The sequence below is a fragment of the Rhipicephalus sanguineus genome, chromosome 1, assembly GCF_013339695.2.
Source record: "Rhipicephalus sanguineus isolate Rsan-2018 chromosome 1, BIME_Rsan_1.4, whole genome shotgun sequence".
Taxonomy (NCBI): Eukaryota; Metazoa; Arthropoda; class Arachnida; order Ixodida; family Ixodidae; genus Rhipicephalus; species Rhipicephalus sanguineus.
This window is the reverse complement of record NC_051176.1, coordinates 225093261-225119834: the sequence shown is the minus strand read 5'-3', so window position 1 is coordinate 225119834 and position 26574 is coordinate 225093261. Positions and strand designations below refer to the sequence as shown.

The following is a 26574-nucleotide window of genomic DNA, read 5'->3' as shown; positions in this document are numbered from 1 at the left end:
TATATACATTTCTGTAAAAGGTTTGGCATGTAGATTTGAAGTGACACACAGGGTATCCACAACACACTACCAGTCCCAAATGGTGCATTTAATTATGCAACCCATTCAGTCACTAGAAGCATCAAACTTCAATGCATGCTGTTCATGCATAGCTGGGCAGTAATTATCAGTGCAATTCATAGAAAAGGAATACCCACATACTTTGTAAAGGTCATTACTTTATTTCAAATGCATCATAAAAAAATAGTATCACCTCCATAAATCATGTTTACAAATCCACTCAATGCCATATGATGGGTATTGGTACAGTACAGTAAATGACTGATAGATGTGCTTGAAATGCCAAACCAGAAAAACCCAGAAAGTATACATAACTGACAAAAGAGGCAAAATACTGTGGGCACTAAGTTTTCATTTAGAGCTGGCATTCAGTGCACAGTTGTACAATACGACACAGTGGAAGCTTCACAACTTCATGCAGTATACAGAAAATGTTTAAATACCCACACAGCACTGAAATACCAGCAGCAATAAGTCAGTTATTGCACATTACTGTCATAAAGCACAGAGCCTGCATCAAGTGCTCTTTGTACCATACTATCCTCCCATGTGCACTTCAAGGCAACTCTGAACAAAAATGTCTGTTTACTTGTTTATAACCTCACAATTACTCACAATGTGCAAAGTACACTTTAATCAGGCCTCAAAAGTGTCTTAAATACATTCTAAACAATGATCAAGTACCTTAAACATGAAATTCATTTTTTTTTAATCAAAGGCTAAAAAAAATTGCTAAGCACAAAAGCCTCTAGTTCAAAAAAATGAGCAGATCCAAGTCTTCCACTCCAAGCTCAAACTTAAAACTTGCAGGGATATGTCTTATTTAGTGTCCCCCATGCACAACAAACATGCAACAACTTGCATGGGGCGTATGTTGCTGATAAAATCCGTCTTGTTGCTTGAGCAAATTGTGATATAAACATTCAAACCATTGTTCAGAGAACAAGTTAGCAGGAATAATAATATATCAGCATAAACTGGAAGACAAATGATGACATCCTCAAATGTGTTAACTAGAGCCACCAGACAGCAGGCTTGGAAGCTCCCAGTGTACACATAGGTAGAACTAATGCCAGTGTAAGCATGACTGAGCACTGACATTGGCTAGGAGAATGTGGGTAATACATTCACAGTCCCAATGGCACTAGGTTTGAGATCTTGGAGGGATCAGCTATCCCAAAACAATGGAGGAAAAAAAACACCAATGGGAAGCAGAACACTATGGCATTGGACAAGTGGTGAGCTTCTCAAAACACTCATTCCCATGCATGTTTTAGAGTATAAAAATACGTCCCCCAGCATGGCAACACCTCATGCAGGTTGAGTGTGCAGTCACCTACCTGTGACAACTTTTAAACACTGGCAGTGAAACGGCATCATGTGGGCATTCCCTGACAAAGACTTACACAAAACTGCTGGCAATGTGCGAGACACAGTCTTGGATGACTTTGCCATGCAGATGACACGTTTTGATTGCAAGCTTTTCCCTGTCTTGCCAAAGCTTGGCTGTTAACAAAATAGCTCTCCAGGGAACCCACTTGCAAAATATATAAACATAAATGGCTGAACAGGTGATACATAATGTATCTATATACATGTACATGATTACAAAGGGCATGGAATGGGTTATCAGTGAATGTCCAGCATTCCACAGACTTGCCAGAGCAGAGTTTCTTTTTAGAAATAAACAAGCACTGTAGAAAACTAGGAACACTGCACTGACAACAGACAGGTAGGTCAACTACACAGTATTTACCTCTAGTATGTGGACACACATGCAGATGCCCTTCACTTAGAGAAAAAAACCCTAATGATACAGCTGTAACAGCCATGCAACAAAGTCGGCTGGGACAATTGAGACTAGACATGCAAGTGCATTTACACTCTGGTTACATTTCCTTGCTCTCGAAGATTGTGTGCTCTATGTCCACAGCGCGAGATCTTACACTGGTATGCTATCAACAAACAGCAGTACAGGCCAACACATAACCGCTTGCAATGAATGTTCCCATAAAAACTACTGGACAGCAGGAGGTGTGAGTAGTCCCAAAACTGTGCTGTTGCCACTGGGCACTTTGCCACGTTTAGATTCTGAAGAGGCACTGGCTTCTTTCTTCAGGCATAATGCCTTCTCCTGGTAGCAAAAGAAGATATATTAGTTTTCTCTTTGAAACGGCACAACCACTCACAGCCTCAAGGATTGCTCGCACACGCCACCACGGTGTACGCTAATGAAGTGATTCAATACAGGCGACATTCATTACAATACAAGTCAGGACAGCAATTTCGCTGCAATAGTTACTTAGAATAGTCTGCACTTCTTGTCACGAGTTATACCCATAACTGAGTTTATACGATAAACAAACAATTTTAAATAATCAATAACCACTACACTAAATGTGAAATTGAACCAGGCAGCCAAGGTAGACTACTACTACTGCAACGACAAAATCATGCATGCACTGTACAATGACTCCTAATTAGGGGTGTGCAAATATTCGAAATTTCAAATATTTTTCGAATAGTGCTTGCTATTCAAACTTCCCAAAAAGAAATACAGTCAACGTACGATTAAAAGTGACCCCTTCAGATTTTCAATATGCTTCACCTCATTACACCCCGGTACTGCGACAAAGCTGCCTTTCACGCTCTGCTACGGTCACAAATTTATTAACTCAAGAAAACGCTGGTTCCAACATGGAGATGAAAGATGTGGCAGAGGCGGGGGCTCAAATAATGTTGTTGTGGACCTGAAATTTGGGCAGGAAGTCCGAAAAATCGGAAGCCGAAGCTTTTTAGCATCCAAAATTTCAGATGTTCTTATATATAGACGTCTAAGAGGCAGATTTGGAACTCAGACTTGAAGGGAGCACACCCTTGTCCGCCACATCAGTTGGGCTTCCACAGAAGTTGAAAGAGGAGGAGAAGCTGAGGAAATGGCATCTTTGCCTATCACGTGCAAGGTGTTGTCGGCAACACTTTGGTTGCACCAAATCATGTACATAAATAAAATTCGGTCTCTACATTGCCTCATTCTTGATAAGACAAACAACTATGAAAGACAACCCCGCCAGTGCTTCATCAACCTAGCGAAAAGAAACACTTTCCTGTTGCTATCTTATAAGAATATGCTTAGGAATCCTCTCTAACCTTTTTTCTGCAATTTCGCTTCGAAGTATTCGAAAAATGAAATTCGAGAAATATTTGAAAAATATTCAATTCGATTCGCACTCACACTTCAATATTCGAATTCGCTTGGCACCCAAAATTTTGCTATTCACACAGCTCTAATTCTAATACATTGTCACATTACTATTCCAAGATTGAGGGGGTGTACAAATATTCATAACTTCTGTACATTGAATATTATCTTATAGAATCCAGTCCTCAAACAGGTGCTATTCGTAAATGAAAACATTCTAAAATAGTTTCGAAATAGTTCACTCTGCCAGATGTGCACAATCACACATGAAACTGAAGCAAAAATGAAGCTAATGTTTACTTCTGCCATTGTGGACTTCTGTTTACTTCTGCCATTATCACCAGGGTTGCCACTCACTTTCGAGTAAATGTCGCCAAATGATGAGCAAAAAGTCGCCAAAAGTCGCCATTTTTTTACAAACCTCGCCAAAAAGTCGCCATTCTAGATATGTGCATCATACCTAGTAATAAAAATTTCCTCTCACGTATAGCCCCATAGAATACAGTACCATCCAAGACCCTTAACTTATATCGACATTTCTCAATGCCAGTCGTATCGCCCGCTTCACCATAGGAGTGCATGGTGCTGCTTCTCCGACTAGCCGCAAGATGTGCGTGGTGGCACAAGGGTGAATGAATGAAACACTCATGATATCCTTCCATCCCTGTCCGCTCGTTTCGAAGGTAAAAGTGTCGTAAGCCTTGGGCGAAAACCTTGAAAGCGTTGTTTGTAGACAGCTTTACGTACCCTTATATGAATTAAAAGGATTATAAAAGGTTTATTTAAGGTAACACGACAGAAGTCTTACAGGAACCGATCATTAGTGAGTCTTGCACCTTTTCAGTGTGAACTAATATGATACCGGACGCTACCGACCCTTTCTTACAGTCACCTATATCTACACGCGTCAATCCGATGCGTTATTAATGAACAGGTAGGCAATGTAAAATGTTGTATAGCAATTGTTGTCATTGCACACGCTCACCGAGAACAGTGGAAAATGCCTCAATAAATATTTTTTATTGCACAAATAGCCGCGTATCCTCCTCTCTTCGCTATTCCAAAACAGTCTTTACCAGCTGAATTGGGGGTACTGCAACAGTGAATAAGTCGCCAAGCTATTCAAAACAGTTGGAGCTTTCGCGGAACAAATGGTCGGAACACGCGGCCAACCCGTCGCCTAGCCCCTTCAGAAGCGAAACTTTAGAGAAGCTTAAAACGGCGAAAGCGCTATTAACTTATAGTCAAACAATGCCCCCTCGCGGTTTACATTTTTCTAGAATGTCTCTGGGGGACGTTCCCGTAGCTCCTGCCTCTAGATGAATTGAGGAGATACACACAAGTTACAGGACGGACATACGGAATGACGCGTAATGTGCACATTCTACTCTTAGGTCTAAAACCAAGAAAAATACAGTGAATGTTGCCACTCATTTGTTGCGAAAACACTGAGCTTAGGATATAACTCAGCGGAGACCTAAGCCGAAAATCGCCAAAAATTCGCCATGTCGCCATTCATAATTTTAGGTCGCCACGGGCCCCTCAAATTCGCCAATTTGGTGAAAAGTAGCCACCATTGGCAACCCTGATTATCACGTGCGTGTGGTGGAGACTGTATATGTAATGAGCGATGGTTTCAAAGCATGTTTCGGGTTAAGACATGGGGGTCTTGAGCCGCAGTCAGATTGTGAACGAAGTCGCAAATGACGAAAATTGCGGCTTTTACACTGCTCTTATGCAAAATAGGTAAGTACTGGATTTACTTATTCATCCAGAAAATGAAAGTGCAGTGATGTAACAGACATCTGTTTATTGTTTACATGAGACTTTCGATAATTTATCATTTGGTTAATTTCGACATTTTTTCGGTCCCACGATATATAAATTAACGAGCTTTTACTGTATTTGTCCTGTGGATGGAGCATGGCCTAGTGGCACCAAAGTACACCAAGTTTGCTTGAGAAACATTTATGCACAGCCTTATTCAATGCTTCTGAGGTATGCCTCGGTCCCAGCACAATCATCTATACCATATTTAGAAACAGTCGCACACTTTGTTGCAAAGCAGCTAAATACACCAACAGCTGCTGGAATACGCACGAAGCAGAAATCATCACTGATAAGCACTAACAGCGTATGTTGGTGGGGAACAGTACTACTGCACAGATACAAATCTCCACACAATGGTTTACAGGAAACCATAGCTTTCAGAGTGCAAAGAGATTAAGAAAAAGCTGTGAACATGTGGCAGAGGCCCAATTTGATTGCTCATAACGCAACTGCACTCACACAGGACATACGTACTAAAAAAATTCTAGGTAATCCTAAACGAATTGGCTACCACCCAGAACATGGTGCAAGATGTTGGTGAAATAAAATGACCATGAATTACAATGATGGAATTTATCAAGCTGTCAGAATTTTAGTGGAATTCCAGTTCTTAATTGGCACAGCAAGTTGCAAAAAATGGCATGTCATGCCATCTTCTGAGAAGCGTTAAAACTGTATGATGGGGGCATAGCAGAGCCACTAAACCTGGTACATGCTATTTCAGTCTTCATATTACATAGGTGTTCGCACCTTATTCTATGGCTTCTTCACACTGAAAAAGTTCGCACTGACCGATGGCAAAGAGTGGAACAGTGGACCCATGCCAAGCTGTGCCATTCCTTATTTCATGATGGCACATTTGTGCTTTTGTATGCATGCAGGTTTGAAAGCGAGTGCACAGAGTTCTGCTATATACCTGCGATATACAAAAAAGCCGCGGAAATTCTTTCATAAAATAGGTGCCAGCACTACATGAATTCCACTACTAGCATATCCTATGACTCCCCGCAAGTTCTGATGTTTGATCGCTATTGTGCTCCCCTATCAATGTTTTCAGCACTCTTCTAGCGTATGACTTCTCATAGAGATAGAAAAAGTGATTTAAAAAAAAGTGTTCGGCAGTGTTTTCCACGTTACCACTGTATGAATGGACATTGGCAAGCAAGCTTTCTGTAGCACAAAAAAAAAAATGGGTTGCAGTACAAAAAAAAAAAAAAAAAATCAGTTGTCAGTCCCTTAAAAGGGACCCTGAAACAGTTTTGCCTATTTCGCATAACGCATTGAGCCGGTAAAGCAAGAATTATTTGAAGACCGATTTAAGATCTCTGCGTCAACTGTGTAATTTATTACAAGACTTTAAACATGTGAATCGCTACAGATCGCAGCACCTCAGCCGAACGAGTTTTCACGTTCTCGCGCCTTTTACATGTAGAATTGTTCCAGTACATGTAGCACGCAGCAACCAATCTGATTGGATATGCCCAGTCCACGTCACTGAACCTCCTGTGGGCAGCGAGCCTGTGTTACATGCTCCGTGCTGACGTGAGCTGAGCGACAGTGTTTATCTCGAGGTTTCTTTTCTTGGACACAATGAATTGCCCTAGCAGTGTTGTGTACCACATATCTAGCAACTGGTGACTTATAAAGCTGCGACATCGTGTAATGTTTGTGAGGCATCTGGCGAGCGGAATCCCTTCAGATCGTCGCTGCAATGAGCGTCGCGCTCTCGCTATCCGTTCAACGCCACGATCCACGTGTCTGCGGCTGTAACTTCACCTTGAATACATAACCACATTGCCCGAATTTATGCTTATCGGTGATTGTTCTCGAATACTTTTTGTTTGTCCGCATGTTTTCAGGTTGTCGCCATACAGGAGAATAAAATAAGATCGGCTGGCAGTGTGGTGGCACCTGTTGGAGCAGACATCAACTACTCCACGAGCTTAGTCTCTGTTGCCAGACGGCATGCTGCCGGGCACACTGAGCCTCAGAGATGGCACGCAACCTGTCTGCGTGCAATATCGAACGCCATGACTGGGCGAAGCTCAAACCGTCGAGTGCGCTGCGATCGCCAGCGTGTCTCATGAGTTGAAGCAAGGCAGTGGTGAGAAGGAGCGTATAGATAGAATTGTCCATAACAGCCTTGGTACATGGTGCGCCGCTCAATTTGTGGCGCAAATGATTTGATGATGCTCTCGTCTAAACACTGACAAAACATCGAAAAACCGTTTCACGGTCCCTTTAAAGAAACGTCCTTTCTTGAACGATGTTACAGGACTTATTCAAGGTACAATGCTCTACTTACCACTAGCTGGAGATTAACATGATGAACTTGTATTTCGTGTCCGGATTTCCCACAGGTTCCAGATGTGTCTTTTAATCCTTCTTTGATAACAGTGGCAAAAGGTACCATCCACTCAATGCAGTCGGCTAAATCAGCAGTCTTGTAGCCTGTGGAAGACAGTTTTACAATGAACGCTTGGCCTGCCAGTATATTTGACCAACATAAACCATTCAGACTGCATAAACATTGTTCGAATCTCTTGAGCACTTGATTTTAAACAACTTGCACTTTAATGCACAAGGGCACATTTTGAAGACTATCATGGCTGCAATGTTTTATGAAGATTATGTTTGAGCCCTATTTCTGGCCTTCTGGCATGTGGAACCATCGAGTAAACACACATGAAAATAAATGACATTGTCACTGTACAGCATTTGAAATTGTACACTCGAACCTTGTTATAACAAAATGGGATATAGTACCGAAGTAAACAAGATTCCCTTTGAAAAGCTTAGAGAGAGACATGCATTTGAAACCTTGTTTCAACGAAGCAAATTTGGCCTGCGAGTGAATATAACTAAAATCTTCTATAAAACTATGAAATCCTCTCGTGCTCACGCTGTGTGTATTGTTTTGCGCAGTGTTTGGCACGGCAGTTCAAAACATCTGTGTCTTAAAACTGCCGCGTGCTACTTACATACTGCCTTCTTTCATACTCCCACAGCACATTTTGTCCCTGAATTACACACGCGTGCACACGCCATCTAATAAAGAGTACCAATATGATCACCGATTTTTAAAAACTTTACTGGCTATCATTCAGAAACAACAGACATTACAATACAAGTGTGTATGTGGCCCCAGGTCATATTTGTGAGAATGTCTTATAATTTAAGCGATATTCTGGGGTTCCATCAAGTTTGAATTATTGAGAGCCTACTGTATTTGAATTAGGGGTGTGCAACTATTTGAAATTTAGAATATTTTGTAATAGTGTTTGCTATTCGATTCGATATGCACTGGAATTGGACCATGTATTCGAACTTCTGGAAGATAAATACAGTCAACGTCCAATTTTTCGGAATCCCTATGGACCGCGATATTGTCCAAAACAACGAATTCATGCTTTTTTTTTTATTTCGTTCAAGCGGTCAGATCAGCACAGCCATGTCAGAAATAGCTTTAATGCCTTCCAGTACACTTATCAGGCATTTTGGCACGCACCCAGGCTCTCGTGAATACATTCGGTACCTGGCGCGAACCCCGCTGAACTACGTGCCAACCGCCCAATTGCAAATTTACATCTCGTGATGAGCGCTGCTGATGTCAGCAAAGCGTGAAATAGATTACGGCTCTCTCACATGGAGCGTTTGGAAATGACGCGGAACACGAAGGCAGTGGCGGAAGACGACTCGTCCAGCTTTCCCCGGTGCTTGTGTGCACGTAAACAACGCGCACATGCATTTCCGAATCTCCGCCGATATGCGGCCTTTGCTGCCGCGTGAAGCCAATCATTCCTAGTTGTGTGCAGCACATCGCCAACATAGCCGACGCCATCACTGCCGGGGCGCTTGCTGTACCTTACGAACGCATTTGTCATGAAAGTGTTCATGATGCCCACTCCGTTTCTGACTGCACACGGGCACGGCGATGGCGAGCTGCTTTTGTTCACGAAGGCAACTTGTCTCTAATTTGAATAAAAAAATTTGAGTTTGCTCCAATATGAAGGTTCCTATTTTTACGGCCTCTTTAATTAATTATCCATGGTTAATATTTTCTATTACTGCATCCATACAAATATAGCGCACATCTTTTTTTCTGAGAAAATGGGCCCGAAAATTGCCTGTCTGTTACAATCTGTTACAAAACTAAAACCATGTTCGCAGCTTTGGAAACAGCCTAGTTTGAGGGGTCGCACGCAGCATCATTATAGTAGAACCCCGATGTAAAATTCCTGGGTGCTACATCATTTTTGGCCAATCTTGGCATAACTCCCATAGGATCCAATTCATTGGGAACGCTGCTGTTATATTGAAACTATAGGACCAGGATACCCATACGATATGTCGCAAAGTGGCACTCGGAGCTAGCCAGGAGTCTGGTGCCCACAATCTAGTGTATAGGTCACCCGTAACTTGTTTTAGATTTCTGTCAACAAAAACACGCCCAAATATCAGCATTCCCTATTAAACCTGGAGTCTATGAAGTCCCATGGTCTTGTGCACATTAGCGTTAGCAAAACTAAGGCCTCCGAGACTAGCTTGGTTGCGCCGTCTTTTTACTTGTGAATAGTTGCGATGGTTGTAAGCGCGTCCTTATTTCTCTCATGCCTCCAACTGTAGGTGCCGACATAATCATACTATGATTACATTTCTGTGGATGACCCCATTCTCACCGCCACGGTTCTATCCGTTGAGATTTTGGCCGAGTAGCCTGATGTGTGCAGCAATGATGAGGTTTAGGAGGAGGAGCCGTATTCTCGGACGATCACTTTCGGGAATACTTTCACTTTTGCGAGGTGTTCAGCCATCTACGAGCCACGCCAATCTGGCGCTGTGCCAACCATGCTAAAACAGCAGGCCAAGAACGTTATTGCTCCCACACACCAGTACATCTGGCAATAATCCCGCAAAAGTATTGCCGCATGTGTTTGCTTCAGAATACCAGCCCAGGTGCTGGAGCCGTTCTCATAGGCGGTGAAAGGCACCAGATTTATTTAAAAGAAATGTATGCTTGAGTGATCACGGCAAGAGCCACACGGCACTGCAGGTGAATAATTAGTGCAAAAAAGTCAGTCTTAAAGTCAGTAATTCATACCGAGCCCAACTCATCTATAACATTGCACTTCCTTGCCTAGCACTGACTGGCCGGGTGAAAAATGTGTCACCCAATGCTGTGCAATTTTTTTTTTCATGCAAGAGCACTGAAATAATAGAGTGCATTTCCCTATGACTCATTTTCCGATTTTTCCCTTTTCTCTGTTACTTTTTTTTATACGGTCCCCCGAAAAACATTATCAACAGGGTTATACTTTACTGTCATGAGATGTGGCTGTGGCCGTGGAGGAAGGAAAAGTTCTTAATGACTCATGGTTCACGTAGGTTAGGCACTGGTTCATTACACGCTCTACTTCAACCTCTGTGCATAACACCAGTTTCCAGTGGAGCACAAATGGTGGTGCACCGTTTTCATTATGAGAACTCATAAGAATATGGTTATTTTTAGGCTTGTGCGAATAGTAAATTTTAGGTCTGAAGTGAATTCGAAGCGAATAGTGATTTGGTCGAAGCGAATTCTAATAGTTTATATCACATATTATAAAGAAAAATGAGCATATCTGTCATGACCTAACTAACCAGCGCAATATTTTTAAAGTTGAAACAAGGCATATGCATATGCCATTCTGTTTGGTTCAAAGGCAAGTGGAAGCAACGTTGAGTAGTACACTCAAACCTTGTTATAACAAAGTCACACCTGCCACAAAAATAACTTCGTTATATCCGAAAATTCGTTATAAACATTTATTTTTAACACTGTATCTATGACAAGACTATTCCTCATTTACTTCGTTATATCGAGGTTAGAGTGTAGCAGGATTTGACTTTCGGTAGAATGCAAGTGATAACCTGTAAAATATGTTACGTTTTAAAATTTACCATACTTAGAGCATACACTCAAACCTCAATATAACGAACACGGATATAACGAATTATCGGTTATAACGAAGTAAATGAAAAATAGTCTTGTTATAGCTACAGTGCTAAAAATAAACGTTTACAGTAAAAGCTCGTTAATTCGACACCCGTTAATTCGGAAATTCGGACGCCTCTATTGGTCCCAGCCAAAGTGCATGTTAATCTATGGGACCAAACCTTCGTTAATTCGTCAGAATTGGGCTCCGCACCGCTTAATTCGGACAAAGTCTGACGGCTGCCGCTACACAAATGTGTGGTAAAACAGCACTGGCACCACTGGGGCGAAACTGAAACTTGAGTGACATCGCCATCGTCATCAACTAGCGGGGGCGACCGCAGCGTCACCGAACGTTGGCGTCTTCTTCGCTCCACTGCGCGAGTGCGCCTCCGACGCCATTTTCCCTTGTGTTGTGTCGGCACCGTCTCTTCTTGCGGAGTTCTTGTTTTTTCCCGTTGTGACCGTGTTTACATGTGAGGCCCGAGCATGCGGCAGTAGCCGACGGTGGCATTGACGAGGTGTCAGCCGAGTCCACCGACAGTGACTGCCCGACCTTCGATGCTGTCCTTCCCACAGATATGACCCTTCAGGACTACATTGTGATTGATGATTGTGTCGCCACGACTGGTCTCCTGCCCGATCAAGAAATTATTAATGATGTCACGACCTCATCGCACCTCACAGGAAGTCTCGGAGGCGCTTTTGATATTAGAGGGCGTTTGCCTGAGCACTTCCAACAGTTTGCGTGCTGTTGGCCATTTGGAAAAGTTAAGAAAAATTGTAATGTAAGCCGGAATCTGCATGAAAACGCAGACGACCATTACAAAATACTTCAGCAAATAAAGGTATGCTTCTCCAACTTGATTTTAATGTTGTTTTTCCTGTTAATTCGGCATTCGGTTAATTCGGACATTTTTTCCAGTCCCGTGAAATCAGAATTAACGAGCTTTTACTGTATAACGAATTTTCGTATATAACGAAGTTATTTTCGTGGCAGATGTGACTGTTATAATGAGGCTTGAGTGTATAAGCCTGTGTAACAAGCTTCTAAACTTAAAAAATGATGAATCGATGTGAGGGTTATACAGTAAAACCTCATTAATTCGCACTCTGTTATTTTGAAATCCCGCATAATTTGAAGGATTTCTGCGGCCCCGTATTTTGAAATGTAAATGTGAGTGGATAATTTGAAGCGGCGGTCAGTACCAGCTCGGTCAATTTGAAAACTTTGGGTGCCATGTGCCTATTCCCCTATCCCGATTTAGCCGCAAATCTGCAAAAATGATAGCCCTTAGGAGCCACAAGGCAATGCAGTGTAGCGATACTAATGAGTGACAAGTGAAGCATCCCAGCCTCGCTGCTGCCAGCGCAAGGAAAAAAACTAAACGAACGGCGGTCTCGTGGTCAGCTGAAATGTGTGCCTGCAGAAAAGACATGCTTCACTGCAACGCAGCGGTGACACGCGGACAGCATGACTCATGCTTCTCTCAATGTTAGCGCGTCATGATTTACCCATTCTTTCTGGAAAAATAGAGAAATTAATAAAGGGCGGGCTGACGAAATTCGCGATGTATCCGATTGGCGGTTGTACCGGCAATTTGCGCACTTGCACTGCTGGCGGAGTACTTGCCTACAACGCCTACTTTGAAAACTCAGTTCGAAAACTTCAATGATCATCTTTTCCACCCAGAACACATCGCGAATTCCGTCACACTGGTCATTATTAAATTCTTTATTTTACCAGAAAGAATGGGCAAATGGTCGCATCAAGACGCGCTGACACTGCGAGGAGCAGGTGACATGCTGCCTGCATGTCACTACTGTGTTGAAATGAAGCTTGTCTTTTCCGTAGGAGCGCATTTTAAGTTGACCACAGAGACTGCCTTCTCTTTTTTTTTTTCTTGCGCTGGCAGCAGCGAGGCCCGCCGTTTCCCCGGTTTAACGGCAAAATTGGGACCAGGTATTGCTGGAAGACATAACCCTTGTAGCCGCAAACTAGCAGGCACAGCAAACAACCACCTCCGATTACTTCCAGTAATTGAAAGTTCCTTGCATCCCGCTTTTTGTATGTTTGGTTAATTCGAAAACCTGCTTAGATTCTTCAGTCCCAGTGACTTTGAATTAACGAAGTTTCGCTGTATGTTCATTTAACCTTGAAGCAGGGCTTCGCGGCAATACGAATTTCTCCTGGAAAGGTGTATTCACGGCATAGCACACCTCCACTGCAGTGAAACCACCTTTACAGGTGGTTTACATGCGGACTAATATACACCTATTCGTTCATTTCGAATACTTCAAAATTTCCTAGAATTTAAATTCGTTTTGAAGCGAATTCGAATACTGTTATATTCGTTCGAATATTCAAAATGCTCGAATATTCACACAAGCCTAGTTATCTTGTATGTTGAAGGCAAGGCAATAGAGTTGCATCATCTTTTTTATGCATCCAGGACTTGTTTGTGTCTAGAGAAGCACAAACAAAGGGAGGAGAAAAGCTGCAAGTTGACTGGGCAATGTTTTTGTTATCCAGTATCCCATTAATGCACCCGACTTCACATTGTAAGGTAGTATGGTTCAAGCTCCCCAGATTTGTGGCAGGCCCTTTAGGTTCTGCAGTATGCAGAAACATTTGAATTTATGTGCAGTACAGTGAAGCAAGCTCACCAGAAACAGTTGATGCTAGGGTTGGAGACATCATATGATGGATCGCCGAAGCAGCAATAGCGCTGTATGCAAACTGTAGGCAATCTACGTCCAGCATGCATAGATCCACCAACTGAAACAATAGAGCACACATTAATGTGAAATGTGGTTACATTAAGAAAATTCGCTCGTTCAAACTTGATTCATCTGACACTATCATTCAATCACACCTTCAAAACAAATGAAATTTATAGTGAATTCAATGTTGCAGTTTTTCATTTTTTTACAAGAATTGGCAACAGCCACATTAATCGTTAAATTCTCTATAAAGATGATTCACTATAAAATTCCCTAATAAATATTTCTAATAGTATGGTACAACCTAGTTGAAACATGGAAACAAGGCACATTCCTTGATAGTTCGTACCTCTTTTTTGTTCACTACACCTCGTGAATCAACAGATACATCCAGCAGAACCACCAATGATGAATCAAATCAATACTTAAAATTATCAGATCACAAAAAAAAAAAAAAAAAAAACCAGACCAGCTTCAAATATTGCTGCTTTTGAAAAAAAAAAAAAGTTCTTTTTGCAACCAAATACAGCTAGTGCACTAATGTGTACATTTGTAGTTTCTGTAGGTTTCATTAATAAAATTTCTGAAAGGCCAAGTTTACGTACATTGCTCATATTGCATTAAAAATAGAGTGAGCAAAAAGGTAACTGAAATGTATGACACACCTGTGCAACTTGTACAAAAGAGCAGGCAGAGAATCCTGGATGTAAGAAGTTCATGTCATCTTTGTCCCTCTTCTCCTTCTTTGCAGCTATCTGCAGGTACGTGTTAAGCCACCCATTGACAGTTACTGGAGTCAGGTCCCAGTTGAGAGCCTACACAGAAGACAATTGGACACAAAACATTATTAAAAGTTGCAGCATTCAGTTGCACTTATGCAAATTATTTAGAAAAGGTGCAGATGTTTTGCAGTTAAACCAATTTACTATGGTACGAGAGAGAAGCTCTTAACTGAAAGGCAGATTTTTTTGCTGGAATGCACATGGCTGTCGATATACTGTGCATGATTGACTTTTTGAAGGTCAATGATGTCTATGTGCAGCGCCGTCTGTATGTTTGAAAAATTTGTCACTTTTTCAATTTCCTTTGCCCAGCAAGTACACACACCCTGCAGGGATGCAGGGAATAATTTTCTTGCACCACTGACCTTCGGTTTCCATTCCAAAGTTTGCTTAGGTCAGTGCATCGGCTACTGCTTGCAGCAGTTAAGTTTAGTTTAGGCCTAGCAGGCAGTTTCCATTTGTTGCACTCGCGAGAAGTGATGTCTATCTAGTTTTTAAGGTCTCAAAGGGTAACCACTTGATATTCATTCGTTTATTGCCCACAGAGATGTGATTTCACCTGTTCACAGGCACGCGCTGGAATATTACAAATGATGTCACCGTATACAAACGATGCTACCATGTCCGCACGTTTTATTAAGGTGAAAGCCTGAAAATGATGAAAAGGAAAATTATAAGTATTCTAACAACAAAACCAAGGCCTGTCACTGTTTTGAAGGGCAGTGAAAAAGAACTTAAAAGGAGTCCTCCAACACTTTTCAAGCCCCCATTTTTTTTATTGGCGGGTTGCATAAACTACTTGATGAACAAATAAACCCTGCAAGAGTTGCAGCGATAGGGACACACAGTCCGAAGTTATTCAAGCTAGAAAAATCAAACTACAATTGGGAGAAAAAGTCAATCAATTTAGAGCTCACAGTGCCACATGTCCCCATTTCTCTCACACAGGCGTAATCGAGTGCTGCAATAGGAAGAGCTTGGAAATGCCTATATACCATATTTACTCGAATATAACAAGTTTTTTTTCCCAGATTTTTGCTACCTGAAGTCAACCCTCGCGTTAGAACTGAATATCGAAATGCAAGTTCTCTAAAAAATGCAATGATGCACCCAATTTTAGACTGCAGTTTTGGCCATTTCGCGATTTATGTTTGCAACATGTGGCAGCCAAATGCCATTTGGATCCAGTACAAGCCAATGACTGTTCTCTTTTGTGTCGTCGTGGTGGTGGCCATAGAGTTTCCTAAAATGACCTAGAGGGAACTCTGGCGCTGCGATCGTTCAGCCACCATGGGAATGATGGGTAGTACACGGATTTGCCTAGTCTTCGTGCTTGTGGGCTTCGAACGCACTTGTGGCTTTGTTTATTGCTATGTTTTGGTTTTCTTTCGGATAAAAGAATGGATCGTTATGAACTTCGTGACCAGATTTGAATCGGTGAGCCTAAAGAAGTTAAAGTGGTGAAGTGAAACTGCTGACTTTTGCTGAACTTCGTTTTGCGACAAAGCGGATGCAGGCGACGCGGAGCCAAACGGAGCCGAAAGAACGAAGTTTAGACAAATCCGTGTACTACCCATGATTCCCATGGTGGCTGAAGCGCGATGCATTGCAGCTCCCATAGACACTAGCGCCAGAGTTCCCTCTAGTAAGTATTGTAGGAAACTCTATGGTGGTGGCCTCTTTGGCTTGGTTGCCTTCGAGTGCTTCGACTCCCCTTCGGCTCCCCTTGCGATGGGAACCTGTCATGCTCAGTACGACGGCCGTTTCAAGAGGCGTGCCATTTTGACGGCTGAAGAAACCAGCTCCTGCCCGAAGCCTCGACGTGAGTGAGGCGACCATCTGCGAGTGGCAGCTCCAGCAGGAGCTCCTGCTGCAGGAGCACAGTCCTGCAGGAGCACAGCCGAAAAGGTTTCTGTGGGTCTTGTCACGGCCACCACTCTGATTTAGAGCAGCATGCCACCGATTTCATCACAGGACAGTGCAGTCGCATTATGGCGATCCACGTTCAACCAATACAGTTCAAGGCGAGCGATGTCGCTCGGCAGATGGGTAACCCATGAACTAAGTTCAGTGCATCATGTGCGTGGGTGCGAAATACTACATTTCGGTACATTGTTTGAAAAATAAATGCGCTTTTTCATGCCTCCACTGGCCTCTTGTTACTTTGGCTGTCTTCGTTTTCTGCTGCACGCGACAAAAAATCGCCCCTCGTGTTACTTTCACAGTTTTATGTTTTGTTCTTGGACGCAATGAAAAGTCACCCCTCGAGTTACAATGGAGTAAATATGGTAGAGGAAGTTTGCACTCCATGGTTGCCAGTTTTATCCAGTGTACTGAGTATGGCACTAACAAACGTGGTAAAAAAAAAAAAAGAAAACATGGAGCCATACCCCAATCAAAAGGGTGAGACATAACAGTGCACCGATAAGAGAAAAATTCCCTGCTTCAACACTCGAGTGTACAGCTTGTAAAAAACAAGGTTGCTCATGAGGGTGCACAAGTGAGAAAAGAAGCTTTCGCGTAGATACACTACAGATGTGCTCATTTCTGTATGCTCAGATAACACACGCAAAAATGCAGCCTGCAGGCCCCCACCATATTTTGTAGTTCATTTTTTACAACTGTATATTTGCACTAATTGAGGAATTCTAGCAAACCAAATTTTAAGCAATATTTTGTGGCAGTGGTTGCCTGCAAGAATTAACGAATTATGGACAAGTGACACGGTTTCTGTCAAAAAAGCTTCTCTCAGGCGACGCTATGCACTGACGCTGTCGCCAGCGACGTAGTGAGCTTTGAGTGATTCAAATTACCAACGGAATTTTTTGCCCTATGCTAAAGGCACCTTCAACTATCAGTCCACGCAACCCACAAGTAAAGAAATGAGACTTGAAAGCTGCCTGATGGCCTCTTTAAGATGTCAAGCAGCTTAGTGGAGAGTGGCAAATCATGTCCACATGGTGCTGAACACAAGATGTCTTACAGTGGTTAGACACTAGCAAGTAACTTTTGATCTCCACAATGTGTTTTCAAACATTAATTATCTTGTGAAACAAGACTTAATTTGTAAACTTTATGAAATATATGGGAGATCTGGAGGTATTCTATTGTCAATGAAGTCTACAAAGACTCAGTCATAATTAATAAAGCAAAATGCATGAACATTTGTATAAAAGGAATAAAAAATTAGAACAGCACTTGCCACAAGAATTGATAGTTCCTTGTCAAGAATTTCGCTCTCCTGGCAAGCACCATCAGTCACATAGGCAAACTCAGCCAGCTTTGGTGGGTAAATTTCCTAAAATGACATTCAGAACATCAGTTAGACAGGAAGGTTGGTTCAAATAGTGCAGTATCATGATTTTTTAATACTTTTTATACAGGCAAATTGACAGTTAAATGAAGCTAATGCTGTGCAAGGCAATGAATATTCAATAGAGCCATTAGAGGAGGGGGCTTGTGAGCTTTATAATCTGCATGCTGTTCGTGAGATATTGCTTACAACTGCTGAAGATCTTTAAACAGCCTCAGAAGGACATTTCTGTGCTTTGACAGTTGTGTGCAAAGGTTCCCTTTAGTTCTAGAAACCAACGGATCCCTTTGCATGGCCCCTTTTGAGAATCCGGCATTATTATACACTAACAGTAGTATGTAATAGCTAATAAGTACAAATTTGCATCTCCTGATGTGCACCACCACTAGCAAAAAGGAAATAAACGATTCCACAGTAAACGTGTCCTCAAGTACACACCACAAGGCACTTCTCTCCACTAAAATGCAGAAAAAATTTCAGCTCTCTTGGACAACTGTACAAAGAACCCCAGGTGGTCGAAATTTTCGGAGTCCTCCACTATGGCATCTCTAATAATCATATCGTGGTTTTGGAACAAAAAACCCCAGCAATTATTATTATTGTGCAATAGCACATGGTGGCATTACAAAGTAGCATTTCAAAACTATACCAGTAAATACACAGCAGATGACATGTCAGAAGAATGAACTGATGATGTGTCCAGCATTCCCCACATACGTCTACACCACAAATCTGCTGAGTGAAAACTGGTGCCATTTAATTGAAATGCAGTAACTCTGTCCATGTAGAGTCAATCATCCCTGGCTAATTGTATGCAACATGTCTCCTACTAAGCTCATTCAGCCACACCAAGGGCACTTGCTCTACTGTACATGCAACATTTGCTAGAGGAGTGTTTTTAGTACTTGTTCCATTCCTGACAGTGAGCAGACGTCATGGGTACATATTTGGTTAGGTAAACGTGGTGATGGTGAGCTTTCATTGCTGCACGCGATGCGCAATCTACATGCATCTCAGTGGCGTACTCACAGCCCCACACAAGAAGGCGCCAGCAAATGGTGGCATTGTTCATTTGGTTTTTTGCTTAGTAAAAGCATACTGCAGATTGACAACAGTGCTAAGCCACACATGCTGCCAAGTATATTAGGTGAAGATGCTTATTACTTTAGGGATGTCAGCAATAAATTGTACTGATGTCTGCCTCAGTGGCTGCCATCATGCCTTCGTGCTTTTCACATGCTCATTTGTGAAGGCATCGGCACATTTGTGCCCAAGTCTAAATCGTTGGCCAACCGGTCTCTGCACTTACCAAATGTGCAAAGACCTCTTTATGGCAGATTATGGCATTGGCCACTCCAAAACTTGAGGGGTGAAGTTAACCTTTAAGGGGGGACTTTCTTTCAGAGACATTTTTTTTTGTTTTTTGGTACATTTTTATGAAACTTTCGCAGCTTCTGTCTTTTTATGTCCCGATTTCAAATATGCCATTATTTTTCTATTACAATATGCCGTTTTCAAAATACAGTAGAACCCCGCTGATACGTTTTTGAAGGGACCGTAGGAAATAAACGTAAGAGACGGGAAACATAACAGCCGAAAAACAGGAAAAACTGCAAAATATTTAGTGGTACAGAATTTTATTTCAATTCTTACGAGCAGCACGAAAATTGGCGCGCTCAGCCGCGATCTAGTCGATGGATAGAAACGCGGAGCTTAGGACGGCCTCATCCACAGAAATGTAATCAACGCATGTGATTTTTTTAACACCAACAGCTGTAGGCATGAAAGAACTAAGCACACGCAATCACGACCGGCGCGGCGAGTCCGACTGCGAACCGCACGCACGACCATGCGAGCTCCAACCAGCTTGAACTCCTCCCGCTCTCCGACAAATAACGATGATGATGAGTCTACGCCAACGCGATGGCAGAAGTGAATGCCAATCTCGAAGGCCTTGCTTTCGCAAGCAATTACGTCATACACGCCATGTTTGTGCAATACAAATCTCAAAGGCTATGCTTTTGTCAATAGTAAATGCCAATCTCGAAGGCCTTGCTTTCGCGAGCAGTTACGTCATAGCCGCCATCTTTGCAATTTGAATCTCGAAGGCCATGCTTTTGTTTGCTTCAATTGAAAGATTCTGTTGCTTGCGCCTCTCATGCGGCTAATATTACGGTCAAACGAGGCCAAGCTGCGTGAAAATGCACCATGGCGGCTCTCTTTGGTAGTCACTCGGTCGGCTCCGAGCGCACTTCGCGACGTATCGTACGGGAACGGGCCGACAGTTACGACGTAACAGCGGGGTTCCCAATACATTGTATCCTATGGGAGCTATGCCGGGACCGGCGGAAAACGACGTAACAGCCGGGAAAACGCAGCAGTGAGGAACGTAACAGCGGGGTTCTACTGTATCAAATATTTCATGTATATTATTGGGAGCAAGATTTATTTAGATTGAGAGAGTTATCAAGCAAATCAGCATATCATAGTAACCTGGAATGAATACTGTATGCAGTAAAACAAGAATGGATGTTCTAGGCCCATTTGAAGTTATAGTATGTTGAACATTCCCAGCTTGATCCTAGTTTGACCAAGCTCAACATCGCTCACTTGCCAAATGTTCAACGTACCATTACTTTTGTTCAAATGGGCCTAGAACCTTCATTCTTGTTTTACTGCATACAGTATTCATTCCAGGTTATTGTGATATGCTGATTTACTTGATAACTCTCACAGTTTAGAAATAAAGCCTGCCCCTAACAATACAAAAACTATTTACTAGTTTCAAAACTACATATTGTATTAGAACAATAATTACATGTTTGAAATCAGCACATAAAAATACATAAGCTGTGAAAGTTTCATAACGATATGCTCAAAAACAAAAAGCATGTTTCAAAAGCAGGGTCTCCCCTTAGAGGGGCCCTGCAATGTTATTTCGTCTGCATTCTGCAGCGCAGGAGTGTGTGTAGTGCTGAATACTGAAACGAAGAGGAGCTCTACTGTACATTAGGAACAGTGGACTCTACCGGGAATTCATTGCAGCTGTATTTCAACCATTAGTATGTTTAAAGCGGGTACATACTGATGCGTTTTTACTGCTCTAGTTTGAACTTGAACTCTGCGGAAAGCTAAAATGTGCCCAAATAGTATGCTGAATGAAACTTTCGAAGCAATGAACAATTATTAATAAACTGCAGCAACCACAAACAGACTGCATGCATACTTAATGAAAACCATACATGCATAGCCATTGTATTTAACTATACTATTTTCGGGCCAATGCAACTGAAATCAACCTACATACCGCCGGCCCTGCCTCAAGCTAAGTGCCCTAACCCCCCCCCCCCCCCTATTCAGTGCCTGTTGTCCACCTCCTTTGTCAGGTTGCTTTGGCTACCACTGCCCAAAAGGGGAAAGGAAAATCTTGGCCACACCCTCTACCTCTAGTTTGTCTAGCGGTTGTGAAGATTTCAAGCAACAATATTGCTTTCCCATGACTGCAGTGACAAGTGGTAAAAAAATGACAGCTAAACAATGCACAGCATTATGCATCACTAAGCACCATTATGCAAGGACCCTTTGTGGATAAAGCAGTACCTCCATTTTGGCTGCAAGAAACAAGGATGTGATGCCTAGTAGCTGAAGTTGATTCTTTGGAAGGTTGGAAGTCTTGGCCAGGTAGCGATCAAGGATGTCTTGGGCCAAGTAGTAGGTGTCCCTGTGCAACCTGTAAACTTCACAGACCTGAAAATATGGGCGAACTATAGTCAGGACAGATGCTTTATGCTTGTATGGTTCAGCAAAAAAATAAATAAATAAATAAATAAATAAAGACCCCCTAAAGTGCCACAATGTAGAATTTCATTAGCATATTGCATTCGTAGAATGTACACATATAGGCTTTACCGCTATATTTCAGCAGACATACACAGGCTGTACACCATCAGATTTCAAAAGTTTGCTCGCTCAAGTGTACATTAAAAAAAAAAAAAAAAACCTCAACTCTGCAGACGTCCTCTACAAGAGTAACATGAAGTTATCTATACTGTACGTCACAAAAAACCTTTACTACTGCTGGGAAGTTCTAATGGTAACAACCTGTATCGGGGTGCAACAGCCGAAATAAGATTTGGAGCAATTTTTGGAGCAGCAAGATGTTTCTTCTGGAGCACAAAAATCTAAATTTGGGGCAGTATAACAAAGAAGGCTTTTACTTTTAGAAAAGAAGAATACATACAAGCTATTCAACACAAGCTAACTCGTGCACAGTGCATGTGAGCACTGCTATTTCAATAAAAGCAGTGTGTTGAACCACCTCACAGTGTGAACAATGACGGAGGCCACATTAGCATTTCCAGCACGTCAAATAATTTGACAGGCGCTGCAAATGGTAATGTGGACCTGCCAACCTGGCGACCTCGAAATTCGGGAGATTCGTAAGGCAGGAGAGAGTGGGGGTGGCGAAAAAAAAACAAACTTGCATACGTTTTTGTTTATTGTTTCTCAGGGTCGCAGAAACGTCATACACAGCTCTGAATGATTGCCAGTAATTTTTTAGACGTCTGAAATCATACTAATACTCGTAATTATATTTCACGTGCACGCATTAGTAATAAAGGAAAAAAATATGCCGTGCCCCGTGAGAGCTAGTACTAATAGCCTCTTCAAAAATCTTAGTATGCTTTCCCGCAAGGCACCAGTATACTGCGGCAAAAGCGTTGTGCCCGCAACAGAACAAGGCTAGGAAACTCTAGAGCCGCTGTCCTTCTTTCGCAGTGGGGTTAGGGTCTGCGCATCTGGATTGGATGATTATGCCCAAACTGCAGGTGGCCAACGCAGTCTCCATTTCTTGCTAAAATTTGGAGCCTGGTCGGGCAGTTTGGCGCAGCATGGCACAATTTCAACATATTTCATGGTTTTGGCTCAGCTTGGCGCAAAAATAAGGAGTTGTATCAAATTGGCGTAGCTGTTACACACCTGTCATGTGAATGCAGATTGTGACATAAAAAGCTTTATGAACTAATGGCCCACAGTAATACTTGCAAGAGAATCTGAGTTGTACCTACACCTAAGGTGTTCTTTAAAACGTTGCACCACCACTACTGCACCGACAGGGACTAAAACTATGTCCAGGGCCGCTATTTTGTAGATTCCTTTTCTGATGCTTTTTTACACATTGCCAGAGGTCAGACTACAGTCCATCCTTGTTAACGAAATCAGCAGGTTGTGCGAGGTGGATGATAAGAATGGCACAGAAACCAGTAGAAGGCATCGCTACTAAACAGCAGCCCAGTAGTGAAGCACCACAGCCATAGTGGAAGTATATATCTATTCGAGATACTGCCAAAGTTAAACCATGGGTCTGTTTCTAGGTTAAAATAGTGGCAGAAGATGGCTGCACTCCATGCACTGACAATTTCGCATAATGACCCTTCGCATCTGGTTCTTAATGTAGAAGGCATTTCAGAATAACTGCTGGTATGACAACAGCAGGAAAAGTGGAGATAATAGTAGTCCACGGCAGAGTTGAGAAAAAATTCAGAGTTTTGATGTTAGCTGCCCTGTTCAGTATAAACATGATGAAAAACTATGTATACCTATATGCACACAGACAAGTGCCTGTTTGCCTCCATTCAGTAGAAGTACACAAATCAACCTAAGCCGCACCTCAATCAGCCAGTCGAGGAGAATGACACGCATCCGTGGCTGCAAAGCAGGATGTCGCTCAAGCACAGATGCACTGTGGACATAGATGAGGTCTTTGTGAACCATCAGGCTCCATACATTCTCCTGGTCAGCCCAAGAAAACTGAGGAAGTGGAGAATTGCGGCATGCCCGTGGTTCAGGTGTTGGAAGGCCATGAATGCCTCGAAATTGACTATAGCTTTTTGGTGTGCCTCCACCACAGAAGTATGATGTGTCGCTGCGATCTGGGCTCCCAAAGCAAGTCTCCATGGACGGTGTTTCTTCAAAGCTTTCACTGGCATCCGGTGAAGGTGTTTCCTGCAACATCAAAAAAAATTGCAAGCGACGTAAAAAAATTCACATTTATAAATTCAGTTACTTGCGAAGAACAGTACTCCGGAAGCGTATTACTTGTGCAATATTTACAAAGATGCTGCTCAACATCCTTAGCAAAGTAGGAAGCCAAAACAGTATAAGGTCCAGACATGTTTTGTAAACTAGAAACCTAACATCATACGATCGTGGACGTCTCGTTTCTATGAATGCTTGATGCACGTAAGCCACGACAGACTGCGCAAATACGTGCGAGATTTCAGCGGTACCAAATTTTCGCGGAGGACGCCACCAAAATGAATCACTCAGCAAAGCATCTAATTACAATTGTACCTATACATGGTCACAAAAATTGATGAAACTTTATACGGCATACTTAGATTAGGAGAGCGAAGCGCAGTAATGCATCTTCCACATAGTGGAGATCTGGCCAACAGTACCACAGCTATACGGACTCACCGACTGGCGTAATTTCTTGGAACATTTATTCTAAGAAGCCAAGAACACTTTTAGCACCTGCAAGAAACCTATCAAGCAAGGCAATCAACGAAACTAAGGCACAAACGCGAATAATCGCACAGAAAGCCCGGTAGCCGCGGCGCTACACAAAGGACACCTTCGGCGTGCAATGTACCGGCTGAGATCAATTTACAAAAAAAAAGCGAATGAAGACATAGGCAAATATATTTCAAATAGTTCAACATCTGTTAGTGAAAAGACAAGGCAGGGTAAGTGACAAACGAAAGAAAAATAGCGTCAAACATCGACGAAAGGCTTGGCGGTCTATTGTAATGCCGGTGAAATATGGTACCACGAAAACGCCGACTTGGAGCACAAATTTCAACAGCTTATCACTAAAACGACGGGCACTTACAGAAAGTTCACAAAATTTAATCCTCAGTAAACAGCTCAGAACATCACATGCAAAAAAGTGCCGAACATCAAGGTCCGTTGAGCGCCAAAATGTAGCACCGCCCCGCGATTTTTTTTTCCCACGCGAAGTAGGCCTTAAGTGGTCAAAGTGGCATAAAATTTACTAACCTCGGCAGTGGCCGGTGCTCGTCGTCTCTTCCGAAGCATAATGTGGTCAACAGACCCACGAGACCGCTTCGATCTGGTAGCTTTTGTGCTGTAAAGGTGTATTGCAGAGTAAGAAAAGGAAGCCCGGAAAGGCAGTTGCCGCCAAACCCACCCTCGCATACGGCAGTCAACACTGCCTCCACACTTCACAAAATAAGACAAATCGAACAGTTTTTCAACACTTACTACCTTTTAGACATATTTCCAGAGGAAGCTTGATCAGTGTTCCATCCGGAAAAACTGCGAGGGCGGGAAAAAAGCCGGGTAAGTGGGAGCTTGCCGCCAAGATTTTGGCGCGGTTACGCGCGACCAGTCAGCATTCAACGTAATCGCGCCAAAACGAACAACCCGAATTAAGCTCAATAAAAGCACTAAATGGTGATCAATTTAAGCCATTACCCTCCCGAAATAATAACACACGTCGCTCTCGCGCGATGGATGCCGGCAGACAGCGGCGATTACCGCAATATGCATCCCGTTCCTGAAGCCGGCTGAACGCGGGAAAAAGCTTACGTAGCGCGCAAAAAACAACATTCCCCGCTAAAATACTTCTAATGTTCGCTAAGCAGGAGAAGCAGGGCACAGCACTTACGATTTCGGTGGAGTGAGGAGCCGCCAAGGAAGCCTCCGCGAGTCTAGATGAAGCGCAGTAGAAAGGCGGGCATCCCCCAGGTAGGTAAACGATCTCTGCTGGGAGCAAGGAGCACGACGCACTGCCGGGTTTCCCTCTGCCGCCAAACGCGCGCAGCCCAAGAGCGCGCCGGCGGAACAGCTGAGTGGGAAGGAGGCGACCGCCTTCTCTCCTGTCGCCCCTCTCGGTCCCTTCAGTTGTCTCAGTGCTCTCCCTTTCTCCTTCTTTCCGGAATGCTGCGGTTGCCGGACTACACTTGGTGGCTCTCCCACGTCGCAGCCCTGGCTTCCCCTCTGCCGTGCCTTCTGCCCGAAATCTTCAGCTCATCGCGAAACCACGCAAAACTGGCTTCTCCGAAGTCGTTCCTAGTGAGGAGTCGACAATTTTCCATTTATATGGTGCGTAATAAAATGTTTTGCCTCACGGCACTTTCCCCTGCCACGAAGTTATACTTTGTGCTGTCGCATTACGAATAATGGTCATGAACTTCGTAAACGCTGGGAACTTTCACAACGACATCTCTGGACGTGTTGAATCGAAAGCGGCGAGCGTTGCAGCCGTCGCACTCAGTGGAAAGCGAGAAAGAACAGCAACGCTATAAACAATTGTGTTTGTTCAAACGAACATTCACTCCTCAGTTTTAAAGGTAGATGACACAGCGCAAGTGATACGGCCTTTCACTGTCCTAGAGTTGTGGGGAAATGAGATTGTGGCCCGCTCCTGCCTAACGTTTCGCAGAAAACAAGAATTCAATAGAATAATAAATAAATAAGAAGTCAACCTAATATTCTTAGTGCATAGACGAAATGAAAACAAAGCGGACAGGGCAAGCACGTACTTGTCACTACGCAAACTTGGCGAAATGTTAACCAAAGCGTTGTTAATGTCACGATTATTTTTCATTTACGTTAACGCACGCTTACGTTAACTGCGATCATTCGGGATCACCCAGTACAC

At 42.9% G+C, this 26574-nt stretch overlaps 1 protein-coding gene across 3 annotated transcripts; it reads right to left on the bottom strand.

Annotated features, from left to right (window-relative positions):
- Positions 1–200: 200 nt before the first annotated feature.
- On the bottom strand, positions 201–25801 carry LOC119373312 (G1/S-specific cyclin-E1). Of its 3 annotated transcripts, none has more exons than XM_037643338.2 (10): positions 25579–25801; positions 25173–25226; positions 24948–25035; positions 23556–23891; positions 21486–21632; positions 17775–17870; positions 14456–14605; positions 13734–13845; positions 7398–7543; positions 201–2194 (listed from the first exon to the last, which is right to left on the bottom strand). In XM_037643338.2, the coding sequence occupies exons 2-10, from the start codon at positions 25184–25186 to the stop codon at positions 2078–2080; spliced, it is 1206 nt and encodes a 401-aa protein (XP_037499266.1). In that variant the 5' UTR covers positions 25187–25226; positions 25579–25801; the 3' UTR covers positions 201–2077. The 3 variants fall into 3 exon arrangements, with proteins under 3 accessions (XP_037499266.1, XP_037499277.1, XP_037499271.1); XM_037643349.2 differs by having other exon boundaries at positions 25176–25226; XM_037643343.2 differs by lacking the exon at positions 25579–25801 and adding an exon at positions 25386–25404.
- Between the last annotated feature and the right edge of the window lie 773 nt (positions 25802–26574).

Coding starts and splice junctions, on each gene's coding strand:
- LOC119373312 (XM_037643338.2), bottom strand. Junction 14,606..17,774: donor AGGAACTATCAATTCTTGTG/GCAAGTGCTGTT, acceptor TCTTCTGTGTAG/GCTCTCAACTGGGACCTGAC. Junction 13,846..14,455: donor CTTTTGTACAAGTTGCACAG/GTGTGTCATACA, acceptor CTATTGTTTCAG/TTGGTGGATCTATGCATGCT.